General features: G+C 34.9%; 2 protein-coding genes across 2 annotated transcripts; one reads left to right on the forward strand and one right to left on the reverse strand.

Moving 5' to 3' along the window:
* Positions 1-1,755: 1,755 nt before the first annotated feature.
* Positions 1,756-5,053, reverse strand: LOC145635243 (putative polyol transporter 4). Its single transcript, XM_081686530.1, has 2 exons — positions 4,631-5,053; positions 1,756-3,782 (listed from the first exon to the last, which is right to left on the reverse strand). Exons 1-2 carry the CDS (start codon positions 4,827-4,829, stop codon positions 2,407-2,409), a joined length of 1,575 nt encoding a protein of 524 aa, XP_081542656.1. The 5' UTR covers positions 4,830-5,053; the 3' UTR covers positions 1,756-2,406.
* Positions 5,054-8,604: 3,551 nt separating this feature from the next.
* LOC145636293 (uncharacterized) lies at positions 8,605-17,223 on the forward strand. Its single transcript, XM_081687814.1, has 18 exons — positions 8,605-8,966; positions 10,989-11,108; positions 11,204-11,329; positions 11,448-11,510; positions 12,070-12,177; positions 12,747-12,824; positions 13,366-13,458; positions 13,586-13,672; positions 14,603-14,704; positions 14,778-14,897; positions 15,012-15,074; positions 15,181-15,320; positions 15,429-15,510; positions 15,619-15,677; positions 15,822-15,867; positions 16,489-16,580; positions 16,694-16,763; positions 16,864-17,223. The coding sequence occupies exons 1-18, from the start codon at positions 8,730-8,732 to the stop codon at positions 16,933-16,935; spliced, it is 1,758 nt and encodes a 585-aa protein (XP_081543940.1). The 5' UTR covers positions 8,605-8,729; the 3' UTR covers positions 16,936-17,223.
* The last annotated feature ends 210 nt before the right edge of the window (positions 17,224-17,433 follow it).

The raw sequence follows: 17,433 nt of genomic DNA on the forward strand, positions 1-17,433 counted from the left end.
CTTATTACAATGTACCCATTTTTATTTAAATACATGTATTCATGGAGTAATTTGATGGAGACGTGAGCATACAAATATATATTATTGAAGTATAATCCAAAACTTAGGAATATAATCTTGTTAGCACTGCCGGCTAGCGCCACCCATGACGATAATAAAACGTATAATTAGTTGCTTTGTTTATGTAGATAAGGCAAATATATACTTCAACTCGAATGTTAAGAAAGATTACACTATATTCCAACGGTATAAGAAAACAAAAAACAAAACAAAATAATGCGTGGTTAGTGAGATAAGGCCAGAGTTTGTTATGAATGAAGTATGCTGCTTGATTTGCCTCTCAAAACCAATTTGTCTCTCTAAAACAATGAATGGTATTTCGTATTGTTAGTTAATGGAGTTGATGACATAAAGGTGGCCACTTTCAAAGTTACAATTATCAAATATTTGAACCTAAGAGCTAAAGAGTACATTTCATAGCTAAAGAGTCGATGCTTTCGCGTTTAGAAAATTTTATTTTAAGTTTATTGTTTTGAAATCTTTCTTCCCAAACGTATATGTGCTCTGTATATGTATATGTATATGGATTGGAAATTTTGGATTACAATTAATTTTTTCAATAATCTCTCTATTTCATATACATGGGTTAAGAGGCTAGAATATGTCTTCTTTTCAGATTCACGGAACAAGACTTTTTTTTTTATTGTTGAAACTCTAACATACGCATAAACTATACCTAAATGAGTAAATGTTGACATATACATGTCAATATTTGACTCCTAACCTTATACATATTGAAAGCTAGATCAACTTTTAACTTCAATATTTTGATTCCTTCATCACTAACATATACAAGTAACAACTAACAAGTAACAAGTACTCCATGTATGAATTGTTTGGGTGCCAAAATGATTCTCTATTTGGAGCCTTATTTCTCAATTGGGCCACAGCCCAATATGCGTAAGTCATGTCCAGTGCAAGCAAATCATCCCAAAAGGCCATAAATAGATCACTAAAAGAGCCCATGCGCTCAAGACATGACACGTATTAATGTATAGTCCCTCCGTTTTTAAATACTTGCTTCATTTTTATACACGCGGAATTTTTGGAGAAATTGAAGAAAGTAATAAAATATGGAGACAGTGGGGTAATTTGAAAAATAAAAAATTATAAAAAGCAAAAGTAGTGAAGATAATTGGGGGAGAGAGAATATGAAATTAATAAAATATGATTTATGTTAGGTCCAAAGTCCACTAGGTTTAAATATTATAAAAGATTTTTAAATAAGGAAATGGAGGAAGTATTTAAAAATGGTCGAAAAAGAAAAGTGGAGTAAGTATTTTAAAAACACAGGGAGTATATCCAAAACGCCCTATATTATTTACTTTCCCGTTAGTATAAATAGTCCAATTTATACCATAATCAGATATCCACAATTAGCCTCAAGTAATTACTCTCTTGCACAGCATTTAATACTTTCAACTTGTATTAAAGATTTAACTTAGGCATCGAAGGGGCGTTTCTCGGACAACCTCCAAGGCTAGTTAACATGATTAGCTGTACAAGAAACCCTCACCCCAAAGTCAATTGGAACGAACCCTGTCTTCAACCCATTGGACTAAGGACCCTCTTTGGTCCATACTGTTTATACCAAAACATGAAGCATTGGAGCACAATTAATTTTTCTACCTCTCTAATATACCTCATTACATTAGGTATGAGAGATTGGAACATGGCCTTCTACTTGAGATTCATGGAAACTATTGGTTGAAACTTACTGTAACATATGTAACTCCTGAGTTATGTTTTCTTGATAATAAAAAGAAGCTCCTACATCTGTGCGATAGTACATACCAAGTAGTATGTAGTAGGACTTTAGGAGTTCAAATTTCACAATCTTTTGCTTATTTTGTGACATCTATTGTCACATTTAGTACAAATCGGATCTTTGATTTGAGGTTCAAACTTTGTAAGAACAAATGTAGGATTATAACATATAGAAAGAATGTGCCATACATGAAACCAATCCTCCAAACTTCTTCATTTAGAGGTATCCACATCAAAGCAACTTACATTAAACTCACTCACACTTGATGAAGCAACCCCTAACCCCCCGCCCCCCTCTCTTTTTCCTTGTTCTCAACATACTGCAGCTGCGGTTTAAACTATTGTTTTCTCATCATCCGTAAAGAATAATTGTATAACCTGCTTTGATTCGTACCAAACAACCTTTTAGGCGTATCATGAGTTGATGCCAAACTCCAAAAAAGAATCCCCAAAGCTTATCATATCCTGTTCTATAAACACTCTGTAGTCCCTGGTCCCTGGTCCCTGGTCCCTGGTCCCTGTAAGTAAATCCTCGTCTATGAAGTCTCACTGGACACATGGTGAAAACGAAGCAATGAACTATGCTCCGTTTGGTTCCTTGGGCACAAGGCTCACGGTGTCTGCAAGCTCCATTTCACCTGATCCTGGGAGTTTATCTTCATCAAACATCACCTCGATCTCTTCCAGAGATTTCCCTCTGGTTTCAGGCACACACTTGTACACGAATACAACAGACAAGGCTGAGATGACAGCAAATACAAAGAAGGTTCCAGCCACGGTGATTGCATGGGCAGCTGAAAGGAAGGACATCGAGATTAGGCCACTGCTGACCCTACTTCCAACAGCCCCAAGACCTGATGCCTGAGCTCGAAGCCTAAGAGGGAAAATTTCTGAACTCAAAACCCAGCAAATTGGACCAATTCCTACTGAAAAGAAGGCCACATTTCCACAAACAAACAGCAAAGCCAATCTAATACCAATTGGCTCATGCCCGAGTAAGGCTAAGCTTAGGCTGAGCCCTATCAAACAAACAGTCATTCCAACTGTGCTCACATAAAGCAAAGGCTTTCTACCTAGATGATCAATGAGAAATATAGCGATTAAGATACAGAAAGTTTTTGTAAATCCGACAGCCATTGTTGCAGCAAGAAGCTCTGTGTTGCTACTTATTCCAGCATCTTTAAATATTGTAGGGCTGTAATATACAACAGTGTCAATACCCGTTATCTGCTGGAAAATCTGAATTCCACACCCTGCAATTAACATCTTTCTAACAGCCGGAGTTGGATGTAAGAGTTCCTGCCAAACTGATTTTGTTTCATACTTGTCAGCATTTGTGGTTCCTGCAGCTTGCTGTATATCTGCTAATTTCTCCTCTACTTCTTTTTCGTTATCAATAGTTTTCTGAAGAACAACCTTTGCTTCATCAATACGATTCTGCATTACCAGCCATCTAGGAGATTCAGGGATGATTAAGAGTGCACCACCGATGAAAATGGAAGGGAGAATCCCAACACCAAGCATTATTCTCCAATTAATATGAGCAGGAAGCCCCGAAAATACATAATTTGAAATGTAACCCAATAGAATACCAAAGTTTATGAAGATCTCAGGAAAGGATGTTAATGATCCTCTAGCAATTGCTGGTGCTATCTCAGCTATGTAGACAGGAGCTATCATGATACCAAAGCCAATTCCTACTCCAGCAAGAAGCCTTCCTGCGAGTAACACCCCGAAATTTGGTGCTAATGCCATTATACCAGCCCCTACTTGAAAAATCATGGCTGCTAATGCCATTGTCCATTTCCTACCTATTGTGTCAGACGTCTTTCCACCGGCTAAACTGCCTAATAACGAAATTATGCTTAGGATTCCGACGAGGACTTCTATTTGCACATCTGATATTTTCAAGTCCTCTTGAATGAATATAACTGCTCCACTCATCACCCCAACATCTAAAACAAAAATTTGCAAACATTAACTTCACTTGATCACTTTTAGACGAAGCATGACAACAACAGTTCAAACTGCATCAGTGCTGAAATCTTCTTTAACAGCTCTAACTTGATAGCTGTTTAAACTACTTCTACATAAAAATAGACTCCATACTATATTACTATGTTCACTTGAAGAAACATACTACAGTAGCATTTACAAGAAAATAAACATACAACTACAACAAGTATGAAACAATGTCTATATCAGGACACTATATATGACAAATGCACAAATCCTCATATACAATGTCCGAAATAAAAATCATGGTCTAGTGGTAAAGATTTGTATCTCAGACTCTCATATCACGAACATGAGCGTGCATCACTCCATACCCTCAATTTTGTAGCATACTCCGAATCAAGCATAATTATCAATTTATCGTACACGAGTACATCATATTGCAAATGTGACACATTAAATATCAAAATATCTACTCGTACATCACATTACTCCCTAAAAATGTCTTAAGTGATGAAAAGTTCAACTTAATACATGGCCAAAATCTCTCTTTTACCTTTCCTTACCCTACTAGACATTTGCAATTTACAATACGTACCAATGTACCATACAACATTTTATGTTATTTTTTGAAGAAAGAATCAATGTACAAAAGAACCAACAAATAATACATTATTCTATTTCAGCATTCAATTAGTTTAACTATTTGAACACTTCGTTATTCAATTGCACACAAAATCAGATTCATAAATATAATATGAATGTGCACCAACTTTACAAACAAAATATATGTGCACCAACAACACAAATTGGGATAAACATAAAAATTAAAAATTAAGAAAATTACCATAACCAAGTAGAACAGAATTGAGAGAAGCAAAAACAGCAGAAGCCATAACAAATTTCCTGGTATTTCTTTTCCTCAAAATTTGTGCCTCATTTTCTGAAATTACACTCAAATCTGAATCCATTCTTCTGTATTTATTCTTTATATTTTTCAATCCCATATTTTCCATCCCATTTTCTTCAATAACACCCATCTTCATTATTCTCTTCTATAATAACTCCCAAAAAATCAGAACAAAAAAATCAAAACAAAAAAATCAAAAAAATAAAATAATATTGGGTTTGTATTGAATTTATACAATCATTTCTTCAAATTTTATGAAATGAGAGATCTTTGTGAAGAAAATTCATAGAGTATTGGACAAAAAAAAGTGATGCTGAGTCAAAAAGTGGGTGCTGTGTAAATTTCAACTTTTTTTTTTTAATTATTTTTATTAAGACAAAAACACCCAAATTTCACGCAAATATTCTTGGAGAGAGACTTTGCGCTTCATTTCTTTTTTGGGTAATGGAATAACGTTGAATCAGATGTTGCCACGTAGCTGATGGAATCTTAGTGAGTGACGTGGCAGTTGTTGGTGGTGAGGTGCATGGTAGGGTTTGTGGGGATGTGTTGTAGAGTAATATGGCCCTTTGATTAGGAATTTGGTTGATGGTGTCGGTGTAAGGATTATAGTCGCTTCATTGTTCATTCAATTATAATCAATTAGGGCATGTTCTCATTAACTAAAATGAACTAAGCTGAATTAAACTTATTAGAGCTGAACTGAAATTTATGTTTTATAAGAGAAAGAAATTAGGAGTTGAGTTGAATTGAACTGAAAATAATCGTATGAGAATAAGCCCTTAGTCAATTACACTACCTTGTCAAAAAAAATTGTAATCAATTACATTATTCTATATAATATAATGTATATACTCTATCCCTAAAAAAATAATTAAAAAAATCTATATACTCAATAACTTTATTTGATTTTATTTGCATTAGATATTCCATATCTAAAAGTTGGAATATCCATTATCCGAATCTCATCCAAAATGTTTTGAATATCTAATATCAAATATCCATAATATTTAAGATATACAGTGCTAGATATGTGAAAAAATATATTAAAAAAATATCACAAATTCTTATATGTGACTAATCACATATTATAAGGCAATTAATTAAGTAATAAGGGTCCGGTGATGAGCAAATGGGTTACTTTAACGTATGTACGTAGGTTACTTATATGCGAAAAAAGGGTTGCTTTCTTAAATATGTGGAATTATTCCTTTATTTTTCGAATGAGTAAATGGGTTATTGATTTTCAAATTACTTGATTTTAACCGTATAATAAATTTAGGTTACTTTTATATACTATGGGCGTGTTAGACGCTAGCGTTTGAGTAACTTTTAAGGGTTTGACTCAAGTCAAACCACTACTTAACAAAAAAATGTGAGTGCTTGACAAAATAATGGTTATGGTAGCTTTTATGAAAAGTTAGAAATATTAGCTTTTGAAATTTGAGTTAGCTGTTGAAAATTTAATCTATAGTTTTAAAAATATTATATTGATTTTTATGTGTAACAGCTAATCAACTGCTACTTTACCGAACACTCGTACCTTATTAATTTTCTATATTCACTGCTAACAGCTTGTTGACAGCTAAAAGTTACCTACACAACTAACAACTACCTTCATAGCTATATTTTGCCGTACACGCCCTGCATGGGGTTACTCTTATGAAAAAATAGGGTTAATCATATATTTAAATGATTACTCTCATAAACCAATGTGTCCACACCATGTGCCTAGCCACATACAAGACTTTCCAAAAAAAATATTTAATTTTGATTTTTAACATAAAATATAAATTAATAACCAAAGTTTTCGATATTTAAATTGGATATTCGTTATTTGATACAAAATCATGAAATTAGTATCGGATAAGATAAACTAAATTATCAAATCGGATAGTTGTTCGAATCTTAATTCTGATCGATAGTTTTGCTCAGCCTCAGTTCGATGGGATTAATCATTTTCTATAGAAAACCGTTTTTAATGGAAGATTAATAATGAAAGAGGGTTTTCTACTTTTCCTTTAAGTGTTTTTTTAGGAAAACATATACTCTTGTATAAATTTTTACAATTGAAAATTAATAACCTATTCATTGTGACAATTTCAACAACTACCCACATGACTATATATTTTTTTCTTATCACAAATAAATAGTGCAAAAAGTAGAAATGGAACAACTATAATATGTTTATTGTCTTCTTATTTTGCATGTATAATGAAATGAAATATAAAATATAACATTCCTCTATATATTTAAACTATATCTTAGACCATATGATTGTTTAAAAAATTACTACGTAAATGATAAATTAGTATCAATGTTTTTTATTAACCAAATAAGTATATAAAATTATGTATTACACTTAATGAGTAGGAATAATATAATAAATTCCGATTTAATGATATTTGGTCAATTTTTTTTTCCTAAAGTATGATAATATATGAAAGTATTAGGGATATAAAAATAAAAAGAATGAAATTTTAATTAATCAAATTTTCTTACATGATTACATGCATAAATAAAGTGTTGGTACCAAAATGAATATGATCTCAACCAGACAGATGTAATGCTTTAGTTAGTACACGAAAGTGCATACCATGATTCTTCTATCTATCAATAACTGCGTGCAATGATAAGCTATATTGGTAAATTACCTTCATTTTGCTATGTTATTCGTATTAGAAATAGGCGACGAACTAATTAAAGGTATCAAAAAATTGTAAATTCCCTTTTAATAATAATGATAACTGTTATTACGGATGTGAGAAAAAACAAATAAAGAATACAAGTCAATATAAATAACGCCACAGATTTATGTGGTTCACCAAAAATGAGTTGGTTACGTCCACGGGCAGGCGAAAGTATTAGTTTTATTGATCTTGCGGAAAATTGAGTACGTACAGATTCAGAAATATTTGAGACTAATCACAGAAAACAAATTGATTGTCTCTTAGATTTCTCATGTTATCTCTATCAGAACTCGCAGATGAGAAATACACAAAAGGCTATCAGATTTCTGAATTATCACTCAACTAATGATTGTCACGACTAGGAAATAACCTAAGAGTATTTATAATAACCCCTGTACTAGGAAAGAAAGGCCTTAATTAAGGAAATAAGACCCACGAACAAACTACTCAAAATCGGCCAAAAACCCCCAAGCATGGGCGTGTCACACAGGGCATGGATGTGTCCTGGACTAGAAACAAAGCAATAACTTGAAAACAAAACGACACGGGCACGTGCAGATTTTGACATAGGCATGTCAGTGCGAGTGCTTATATTTTCCGTTGAGGCACACCCATGTCTCCCTAAGGCATGGTCGTATCTCGCTGCATCTTCCCAGCTTCTTCGTTGCGGCATGCCCATGTCTACTTAAGACATGGGCGTGTCTTACTGCAAAGGCCCAACTAGGCAACACAAGCTTCCTTGCTCCTGAATTTCCTAGCTCCTAATTCAAGGCACTATTTCTTGACAATCTCCACCTTGATTTGAATCCCCTCACAATAAAACCTGTACTAGATGCACACAACGCCAGATGTACCAGATGCACACGACGCCAGATGTACCAGATAACAGACGGATATCACAGAAAACAAATAATCAAAAACAAATTCTCCTTGCTCAGATTTGCCTTCGCTAGGCACCAGATTTGCGTCGTCCAGCACCAAATCAGATTTGCCTCATCAGGCACAGATTGCCCCCTAAAACCTATTAATAGCTTCGAATAGTTTGTAAGTCCAAGCACTATGGCTCACCCATAACTAATACGAGAATAGTATAGAAAACTGTATTCTCACGACCAAAATCATTTTCCTCAAACACTAGTCTTGTTAAAAAAAAAAAAAGCCGTGTGATAAGAGTCGGCTTTTTTTTACGTGACACATAACATATCTTTCCGAATATATAAAAATCAAAACAAAACTTTCGGATTTAACCTTTTATTCATTCTCTCTAAAATTTTCCCTTCATTCAATCTGATAATCGGAAACCCAGACACTCCGAAATAGTGAGATAGCCGACTGTTGCGACGGCCATGACGGTGGAGGTTGTGAATACCGGCGTCGATTCCGCTGCGGCGGCGACGGTTTTCCAGAACGGCGGCGTCGCTAATGGAGATATCAATGCAAACCCTAAAAAATCGAAGGAGAACGATCGTCGCCGCCGTCGTCGTAAGCAGAAGAAGAAGAAGAGTGCTTCTTCTCAACCTAAAGATGATGGAGATGATAGTGATGCTGATGGTGGTGTCTCTAATGGCGACGTTCCTCAACAGGTTTTTCTCTCTCTCCTTTTGTGTTGCTGTTGATTTTCTATGGTTAGGGTTAGGGTTTTGGGTTTTGGTGAGTTTAGGGTTTTGATTTTGGGGTTTGTGTTTTGGTTGATGTTTTTGTGTGTGGTTTTGATTGGCATTAGGTTTTAGGGTTTCTTACTATGGAAGTATGTATGCTGAGATTAGAGTTTATTTTCTGGCTTATTCTTTAAATTGAGTTAGTTGATTTGAGGATTTTTGTTAAGAGATGAGTTTTTAATGTGATTTTTGTTCATGTTTTTGGATGTTTTTATGCTGAATTCATCCTTTTCCTCTTTCTATGAATTGGAAGTTAATTATAGGCTACTAGTGATGAGGATTAATCCAAAACAACTTGCTTGCTCATAGTATGAAATGATAGGCTATACAATTTCCCCTCGAAGATTTGTCGATGACACAGTTGAACCAAGGTTGGCTACATGTTGTGGTAGATGTTTGTGTTCAAATGTCGCCTCCACCCGTCCTTTTGCAATCAGCATTTTCATTCGACTTGTACACACTTGATTGGTAAACCTTGTTTTATTGCATGATGATGAACAAGTATAAAATTGCTCGGGATTAAATTGTTTTGCTTGTTGTTTGCTAAGATGTGGATGCTAATGCTATCATCATGAGGTTGCTTCTACCATGTAAAGGGGCAGTTTTTTCTTGTCCTATTGGTGGGTACTTTACATCATTCATGAGTGGTTTCTTTCTTTTTGCTGTTTAGAAGTTAATGGCAAGTTTTGCTTAATATTTTTTTTTTCTATACCTGGTATTTTCAAATTACAACACTAACAAAATGTTCAACATATTTTTGTCACTTTTCCTGTCATTCTACATTTGACTTATCTAGTGGAGGTGATAATGAAAAGCTTGAATTGTGGAGGCGATAAAGAAAAGCTTGAATTGTGGAGGCAACAGTTCTATTGAAATAAAATAGGGTTGAGTGTGAAAGTGTCTGTGAGTGGGATCTTAATAACTATATTGCAGAACTAGATTGGAGGGAAGTACCCATCATCAAAAATAAAAGGTGTATTTATTAAGATGTTTTGTTATACTATATGGATTATGTTTATATAACTCAATGGATAGAATATAAGTTTAATTGTGGGTTAGGTACCAAAAACTTTTATGGTGAGCGATCAAGGGTAATTTTGAAATATAGAGTTCGGATTGAAAATCGTTTATTGTGATTCGATTGAGCGTTGATTGGGGGTAAAAGAAGGGATTAAAGCATAGGGAAGTTCAAGTTCACTGAAAGAATTTATAGAGAGGCTCATCTCTGGTATTGGAAGGGGTGGATAAAATTCTCTGTTTGTTTCGGTGGTTAAGTTATGCATAGAGGCATGTATAGCCAAGTTGAAGAAGGGATCAAAAGGTCTAGCTGTAAATACAAGCAGTCCCCCTTTCCAAAACACAGTTGATGGTGAGCGGGATTGGTCAAAATTTGTGATCCACTAAGGCTATTTTTGTATTAAATTTTAAATGTAGATCAATAGATTTTCTCTTCTTTTAATCTGCTGGTGATTGAGTTTTGCAATTACCTTTGATGTGTCTTCATTGGATTTAACACTTTGTTGGATTGAAAGGAATAGAAGGGAAATGGAGGGATGTATAATCTTTCATTTGGATAGAAAATGAGAAGGGATGAGAATTGGAGGGAGGGAAATGAAAGTTTTAAATTGCAAGGAATTGGTCTCTCCATCAATGGAGAGATTTGAAAGGAATACTTATCATTCTTCCCCCCTTTCCCCCTTTCCCCCTTCTTTTCCTTCCTCTTTTTCTATACACACTGTAAAAGTTTTTTCTGTCTTCTTCTGTTGTGATTGCAGATATAATTTATTGTGAATGTATAATTAATTCTTTGTTTGATAATCACAGCTTCCATTGTCTTACTATGTTGTCTATTGTGGAATCTACAATGTGTTGCAAGGCTCTTCCTGCTCTTCATCGAGTTTCTTTGGGCAATATATTACCCTTGTGCTCTCTTTTCATTTTTTTCAGGTTTTGGAAGAAGTTGAGGTGAAATATGTTCCTGAAAAAGCTGACTTGGATGATGACTTGCTTGATGATTTTAAAAGGGTTTTTGAGAAATTCTCATTCAAAGAACCTGAAGGAGATGAGGTATTGTGATTGCTAGTGTTTTTTTCACTTAAAGATTATTGAACATATGCTTTGAGCTTCACATCAACTTTTTCTGTTTGCATTAATTGACTCAGGCTGATGAAAAAAAGGATGAGATAGATCAAGATGCAGCTGTAAAGAAGAAAGCTGACTCAGATTCTGACGAGGAAGATCAGGATAATCAACTGAAGGAGAAAGGGATCTCAAATAAGAAAAAGAAGGTATTACTTTTATTTAACAATTTTATGTTTATTTTCCTCTGTGTATAGTATGTATTTTAGAAAGTAATGTCTTCCTCCAGTGTAATACCTTTTTTCTGTCTTCTTTACTCCTTTTCAGCTGCAAAGGAGGATGAAGATTGCCGAGCTGAAGCAGATTTGCCGAAGGCCTGATGTGGTGGAGGTGTGTAGCTTATTTTATGTTCTAAAGATTTTACTGATTAATGCAACATGTTTCTCCCCTATTCATTTTTGTTTCATTTGGGTTGGGGGATATGTGTGACAAATCCAGATTATAAAATTTGAGGGGTGCTATGATCACCTTTGGTAATAATGTTATTTGAACTTGAGTACTCGTGTCTGCCATGGCCATGTGTCCAAATAAAGTGTCCATACCCTTGTCGGGGTGTTAAAGACACAACATGGGTACTTGAAGTGACACGAAGAGAGTTTAATATGTTACTTATGTTACTCATGCTACTCGGACACACCCAACATCGGTACTTTTTAAGTGTCCGATTTTGCTATTCTTTGACCTATGGTTTTGGCCTTGGATTGAATGTCAAAGTGTTCATATGACTGTTGGAGCGTCATTGATCAGACACAGATGCTTGAGGTGAAATGAAGTGTTGAGTAACATAGTTTGTGCTGTTGAATTGATTTTGACTAGTTTGGGATTTTATTACCATTTTTTTGTTGCTCTGCCCCATTGAATACTTCTGATTATGTTTGATTTTTTTCAGATCTGGGATGCAACTGCTCATGACCCGAAGTTGCTGGTGTTCCTCAAGTCCTACAGAAATACGGTTCCTGTCCCTAGGCATTGGTGTCAGAAGAGGAAGTATTTGCAGGTTAGCACATGTTGCTGATGTACCCTCTACTTATATTACTAAATGTATGCATAAGCATGGGTCTATTAGTTTGTGTGATTTGGGGGAGAGGGTGAGGTCGATAACAGTCGATGAGGTGTTATCTTATACGCATATATGTGGTTCTTGCAGGGTAGCGGCTGTGACATTCATGGAGATGAGACAGGTAGGTTTCTGCCAAGGGACCATTGAATGGGTTCTCTTGTAACATGTCAGGCGGTGTGGGCTGGGTTGTAGAACATGATTGATATCTGATATTGTTGGTTTAAAGATGTTTAAGTTGTATATTTGCTTTTCCCACATTGATATTCAGTGTGTTTGTGATCTTGTCAGTGTTATGTCTCTACTTGGTTTCAGCTTCCTCAGCACACTTGAGTATTGCTTAGGCTGAACATGTTTGCCCCAGATGTTCTGAGATCTGGCTAAAATTCTAGATTGGACTCACAGTTTAACATCTAAAATTCTAAATTGTATTTTATTTTCGGTTAAATTTTATGCCCATATTGAATTATGAACTTTTCCCTCATCGGTTGTTGACCAATGTTTTGCAGGGGAAGCGTGGTATCGAAAAGCAGCCGTTTCAGCTTCCTGATTTTATTGCTGCAACGGGTATCGAAAAGATTAGACAGGTAACCTTAAAAACTACGTATAAGGGATTGTTGACCTGTGTAGTGTTTAATTGTGGAATGTGGTGTAAACCTGAGATAAGGAAACTTGCACTTCTCATGTATGCTGAAGCAATCTTTATTTGCCTATTTGGTCTTGGCCTTCTGTACTTTTATTAATGATTCCTTTATTTTATGATTTGGTGACATTTGAAAAAAGTTAAGCTCATTGTCTTCCTCTTTTCCTTTTGGAATTTGAGGGGAAGAAATTTGCTTCTGGTTGGTTCTTAGATTGTCAGTCCTTGTGTTGACATAGTCTGATCTTTAATAAAAAGTTGACCTAGATAATTTTTTTTTCTGATTGGATTGATGAGCTGTTATTAGTGCATGTTGACTTCTCTACTTGATGTCTTGTTGTCATTATCCATGTAATATTTGCATGTAGTTTAGGGGCTCTTGTTAGATTGTAATTGAATAAGATAATTTGCTGTTACAAAGAATACTCGGTCATGAATATGGGTTTGGTAAGGTTTAATCTTCACTACATTTCTTTACCTATCTACAGGCTTATATTGAAAAGGAAGATAGTAAGAAGTTAAAGCAAAAACAACGGGAACGCATGCAGCCAAAGATGGGCAAAATGGATATTGATTATCAGGTTTGTTGATTTTTCTGGTGTCTGGTGCATTGTGCTGTGCCTTGTATTATATGGCTTGGTTATGGAAGTGTCCTTGATAGTCTTGGTGATGGCTGGTTTGACATTATCTTTTCTTTCATTCTTTCAGGTTCTGCATGATGCATTTTTCAAATATCAGACCAAGCCAAAGTTGACGTCATATGGTGATTTGTATTATGAAGGGAAAGAATTTGAGGTATGGTTTTTTGAATCTACATTTCTACTGCGATTAATCCTTGTATGTTGATTTTACTTCTACAGTCTGGTCCTAAGCCAAAATTACCATCTTCCGTACATGTTCAATAAAATAAAAGTTCATATATGGCTTGGATGTTTAAGCTTAATGTGCTGAATTGCATGACAATCTCATACCTTAGGACCAGAGGTTTGGCTGCTACTGTCCAAGTATCATTGTAGTTGGTTTCTTATTGGAAATGGTGCTTTCTGGTTGACATGTGTAAATGATAATGACTGCCTTGTTTTATTCATTCTAACCAAGGAAAGTAGAGAATATTGAATTCTCTTGTTATTTGTGATGTTCTTTCTCCATCTGTACTGACAGGTTCCCTAATATTCTAGCCTGAGTAGGCTGAATATCTGTACAGTTTTCTTATATCTGCTCTAGCTTGTGTGACTAGGGCCTTGTAGATAGTGCGTGTATTGGGAATGACTTCACCATCAATGTAATTGCTCACATTTAAACAGTTTGACTTGTGGACTGTATGGTAGGCTTTGATAAATGATGGTATTGGTAATGAATTTATAGTGTAATTTTGTAAGTGTAATCTCATTCCAAGGTCAACAGTAATGCTTGTCCACCCATTAAATTTTCAATCTCTTCCTAAATTTTCCTTACCACATCTAAAGTTGATGTTCAATAATAGTGTAAATTTATTAAGTAAAAGTCAATATTTGGGGATGGAGTTCTATTATTCATTATCGTTTTGGGACTAAGGCTTTGTTGTTGGAGTTCTGTTATTAATTATCATTACCACCATTATTCATTTACCTACCTAATGGGCTATAATGTTGAAGTAATAATCTTTATTAAAGAGCAAGGTGATGTACATGTTTTTTCCGCATATGGCATCAAATGATTAGTGACTACTTTTTGGTTTTAATGCAGGTAAAACTCAGGGAGATGAAGCCCGGCACCTTGTCTAAGGAGCTGAAGGAAGCTCTTGGGATGCCAGAGGGTGCCCCTCCTCCATGGCTTATCAATATGCAGGTAAGTTTTGTAATTCATCTCTTTTGGTATGAATCTATTTCTTGGTTACTTATACTTTTCTTTCTTGTTCCAGAGATATGGCCCCCCACCATCATACCCACACTTGAAAATCCCTGGATTAAATGCTCCTATTCCACCTGGTGCTAGTTTTGGTTATCATCCTGGTGGCTGGGGAAAACCTCCTGTTGATGAAGTAAGTGTTTTATTCTCTAATTGCATTGCTGGGTTCTTAGCCCTGTTTCCATAATTGATTGCTAATTTTTTGTTTTTCTGTTTTTTGTTTTGTTTGTTTGTTTGTGTTTGATAGTATGGACGCCCACTGTATGGAGATGTGTTTGGTGTTCAGCAGCAAGATCAACCTAATTATGAGGTACACTGGGTTCATGGGTTGTTTCTACATTCAATCTTAATTATGTGGCCAGTCTTATTTTCCGTACTGTTTTAAAAGATAAATTAATTGTGTATAATGGATTCAGGAAGAACCAGTGGACAAGTCAAAGCACTGGGGAGATTTAGAGGAAGAAGAAGAAGAGGAAGAAGAGGAGGAGGAAGAGGAAGAAGAACTCGAGGAGGAGGAGCTTGAGGATGGCATTCAATCTATCGATAGTCTATCAAGGTATTCAGTTAGTTAATGTGCTGCATTTCCGTTTTCAGGCTGTTGTTGAGTTGATAATCATGGTATATTTCCTCCGCTGATGAATTTTTGACTTTGTATCTTTTGCAGTACTCCTACTGGTGTTGAAACGCCTGATGTTATTGACCTTCGTAAGCAACAGAGGAAAGAGCCTGAGAAACCTCTTTACCAAGTAAGCAAGGATTTAGGACTGTTACTGCTCTTCAGTGGCTATAATCTTTGTGCTTAATGTGTCATTGACTGTTTTCTAATCTTTTTTTTGTTTTGTTTGTTTTTAAAGGTACTTGAAGAAAAAGAAGAGAGAGTTGCTCCAGGCACATTGTTGGGAACAAGTCATACGTATGTATTCTTGTCCTTGTTAATTTGTCTGTCTTGTGTCTGGGAATATTGATTTTATATTTTACTGTATTTTCAAATTGCTGAAGTATCTTTTCTGTCAAAAAAAAATAAAATAATTGCTGAAGTATCTTTTATTGTTACCAGGTACGTTGTTGGAGCTACTAATCAAGACAAAGCAGGAGCTAAGAGGGTAAAAAAATGCTTCTCTTTCTGTCCTTCTCCCCTCCCCCAGAACCTTATATTTCTTTCCATCACAAAATAGTCCTGTATATAGATTAATAAATTGAGACGGGTTGTCTTAGGCTCTGCTTGGTTCAGCTGATATTCACTTGTTTCAGTATAGCATAACTTATTCGTCAGTGTGAAATTTTATTTTATCTTTTTTTTTTTTGAAACCTAAATTTATTTTATCTGAATTTATCTTAATTTATATCACCTCATTTGAAATTATTATCTGAAATAAGACAAAATAAGTTGAAAGAAACAGACCAGTAACCTTTCATGATGTGTTATGTAGCCCAATTTTTCATTCTTCAGAATGACTTCGCTTTATAATTTTTGTACTACTACTTAATAGCTGATCCTAGTAGCACAATGTAAGTGTTTTTAGGCATGTGATGTCTTTATATATATATCAAGATATAATATAGATATCTAGTCTTGTTATATACTTCATTCGTTTTTATTTACTTGACCAAGTAAGTAAATAGAGAAGGTAAACATTCACTAATAGAACATGAGGTTACAGGAATTAGTCCTGTGGAAACTCTTAATTCACTTATTGATGTTTATTCATGGTTTTTGTTTACAGGTTGATCTTCTTAGGGGTCAAAAGGCAGATAAAGTGGATGTGTCTCTACAGCCAGAAGAGTTGGAGACCATTGACAACGTATTGGCTGCGAAGTAAGTTTCTAGTTATTTGAGATATCGTACAGCCGTTTATGTATCCTTCATTGTTGCTAGCTCAAATTTTTTTCATTTTGTTTACCTAAATTATTTCTATGCTTTGTTTTCAGGTATGAAGAAGCAAGGGAAGAGGAAAGATTACGTAGCCAGCGTGAAGATTTCAGTGATATGGTTGCAGAGGTTGGTGCTTGCCTTTTATATATATATATATATATATTTTAACTAAGAACTCCATGTTTCTGTCATTGCTAATTCTTTTTTTCTGTGATTTTTGCTACAGAACGAGAAAAAGAGGAAGCGAAAGATGCAAGATAAGGAAGGAAAGTCGAAAAAGAAGGATTTCAAGTTTTAGGATGTTTCAAATGCATTTTTTGTATTTTATCTGTATCAGGTTAAGCAGTTTCTCGCTTAGTTGGGATTTGTTCGGTGTGGTCTAGATCCTTGGTGGCATAAATTTTTGTTTAATGACTAAGCAGAGATTAGTCCAGCCTCTGTTCTGCAATATCTTAGTTCAGAGAATATAGTTCTGTTTGTGTTGCCACAACCACTGTTTTAGTTTTGTCACTTGGATGTATAAACCTATGACCTACTTGTATAAAAGATAACAGTTGATATACTTAATGGTTTACTTTTTTTTCTATTTTGTTTTGGATTCGTCTTTCTATAGGTATTTGTTTTACTGGTGTGAGTGAGCTTTTAGTTTGGTTGATTGGAGGTGATTAAATTCAGGTGTAAAAAAATTCTGAATTTACGCAAAGCCATTGATTGATAGATATCAATTCAATCTTATTGCTTGCAGCCTTAGCCTGGAATGTGGGTGTAGCACCTTGTTTTAAACACGATGTATGGA

This window comes from Chenopodium album, chromosome 6 (assembly GCF_948465745.1).
Source record: "Chenopodium album chromosome 6, dcCheAlbu1.1, whole genome shotgun sequence".
Taxonomy (NCBI): Eukaryota; Viridiplantae; Streptophyta; class Magnoliopsida; order Caryophyllales; family Amaranthaceae; genus Chenopodium; species Chenopodium album.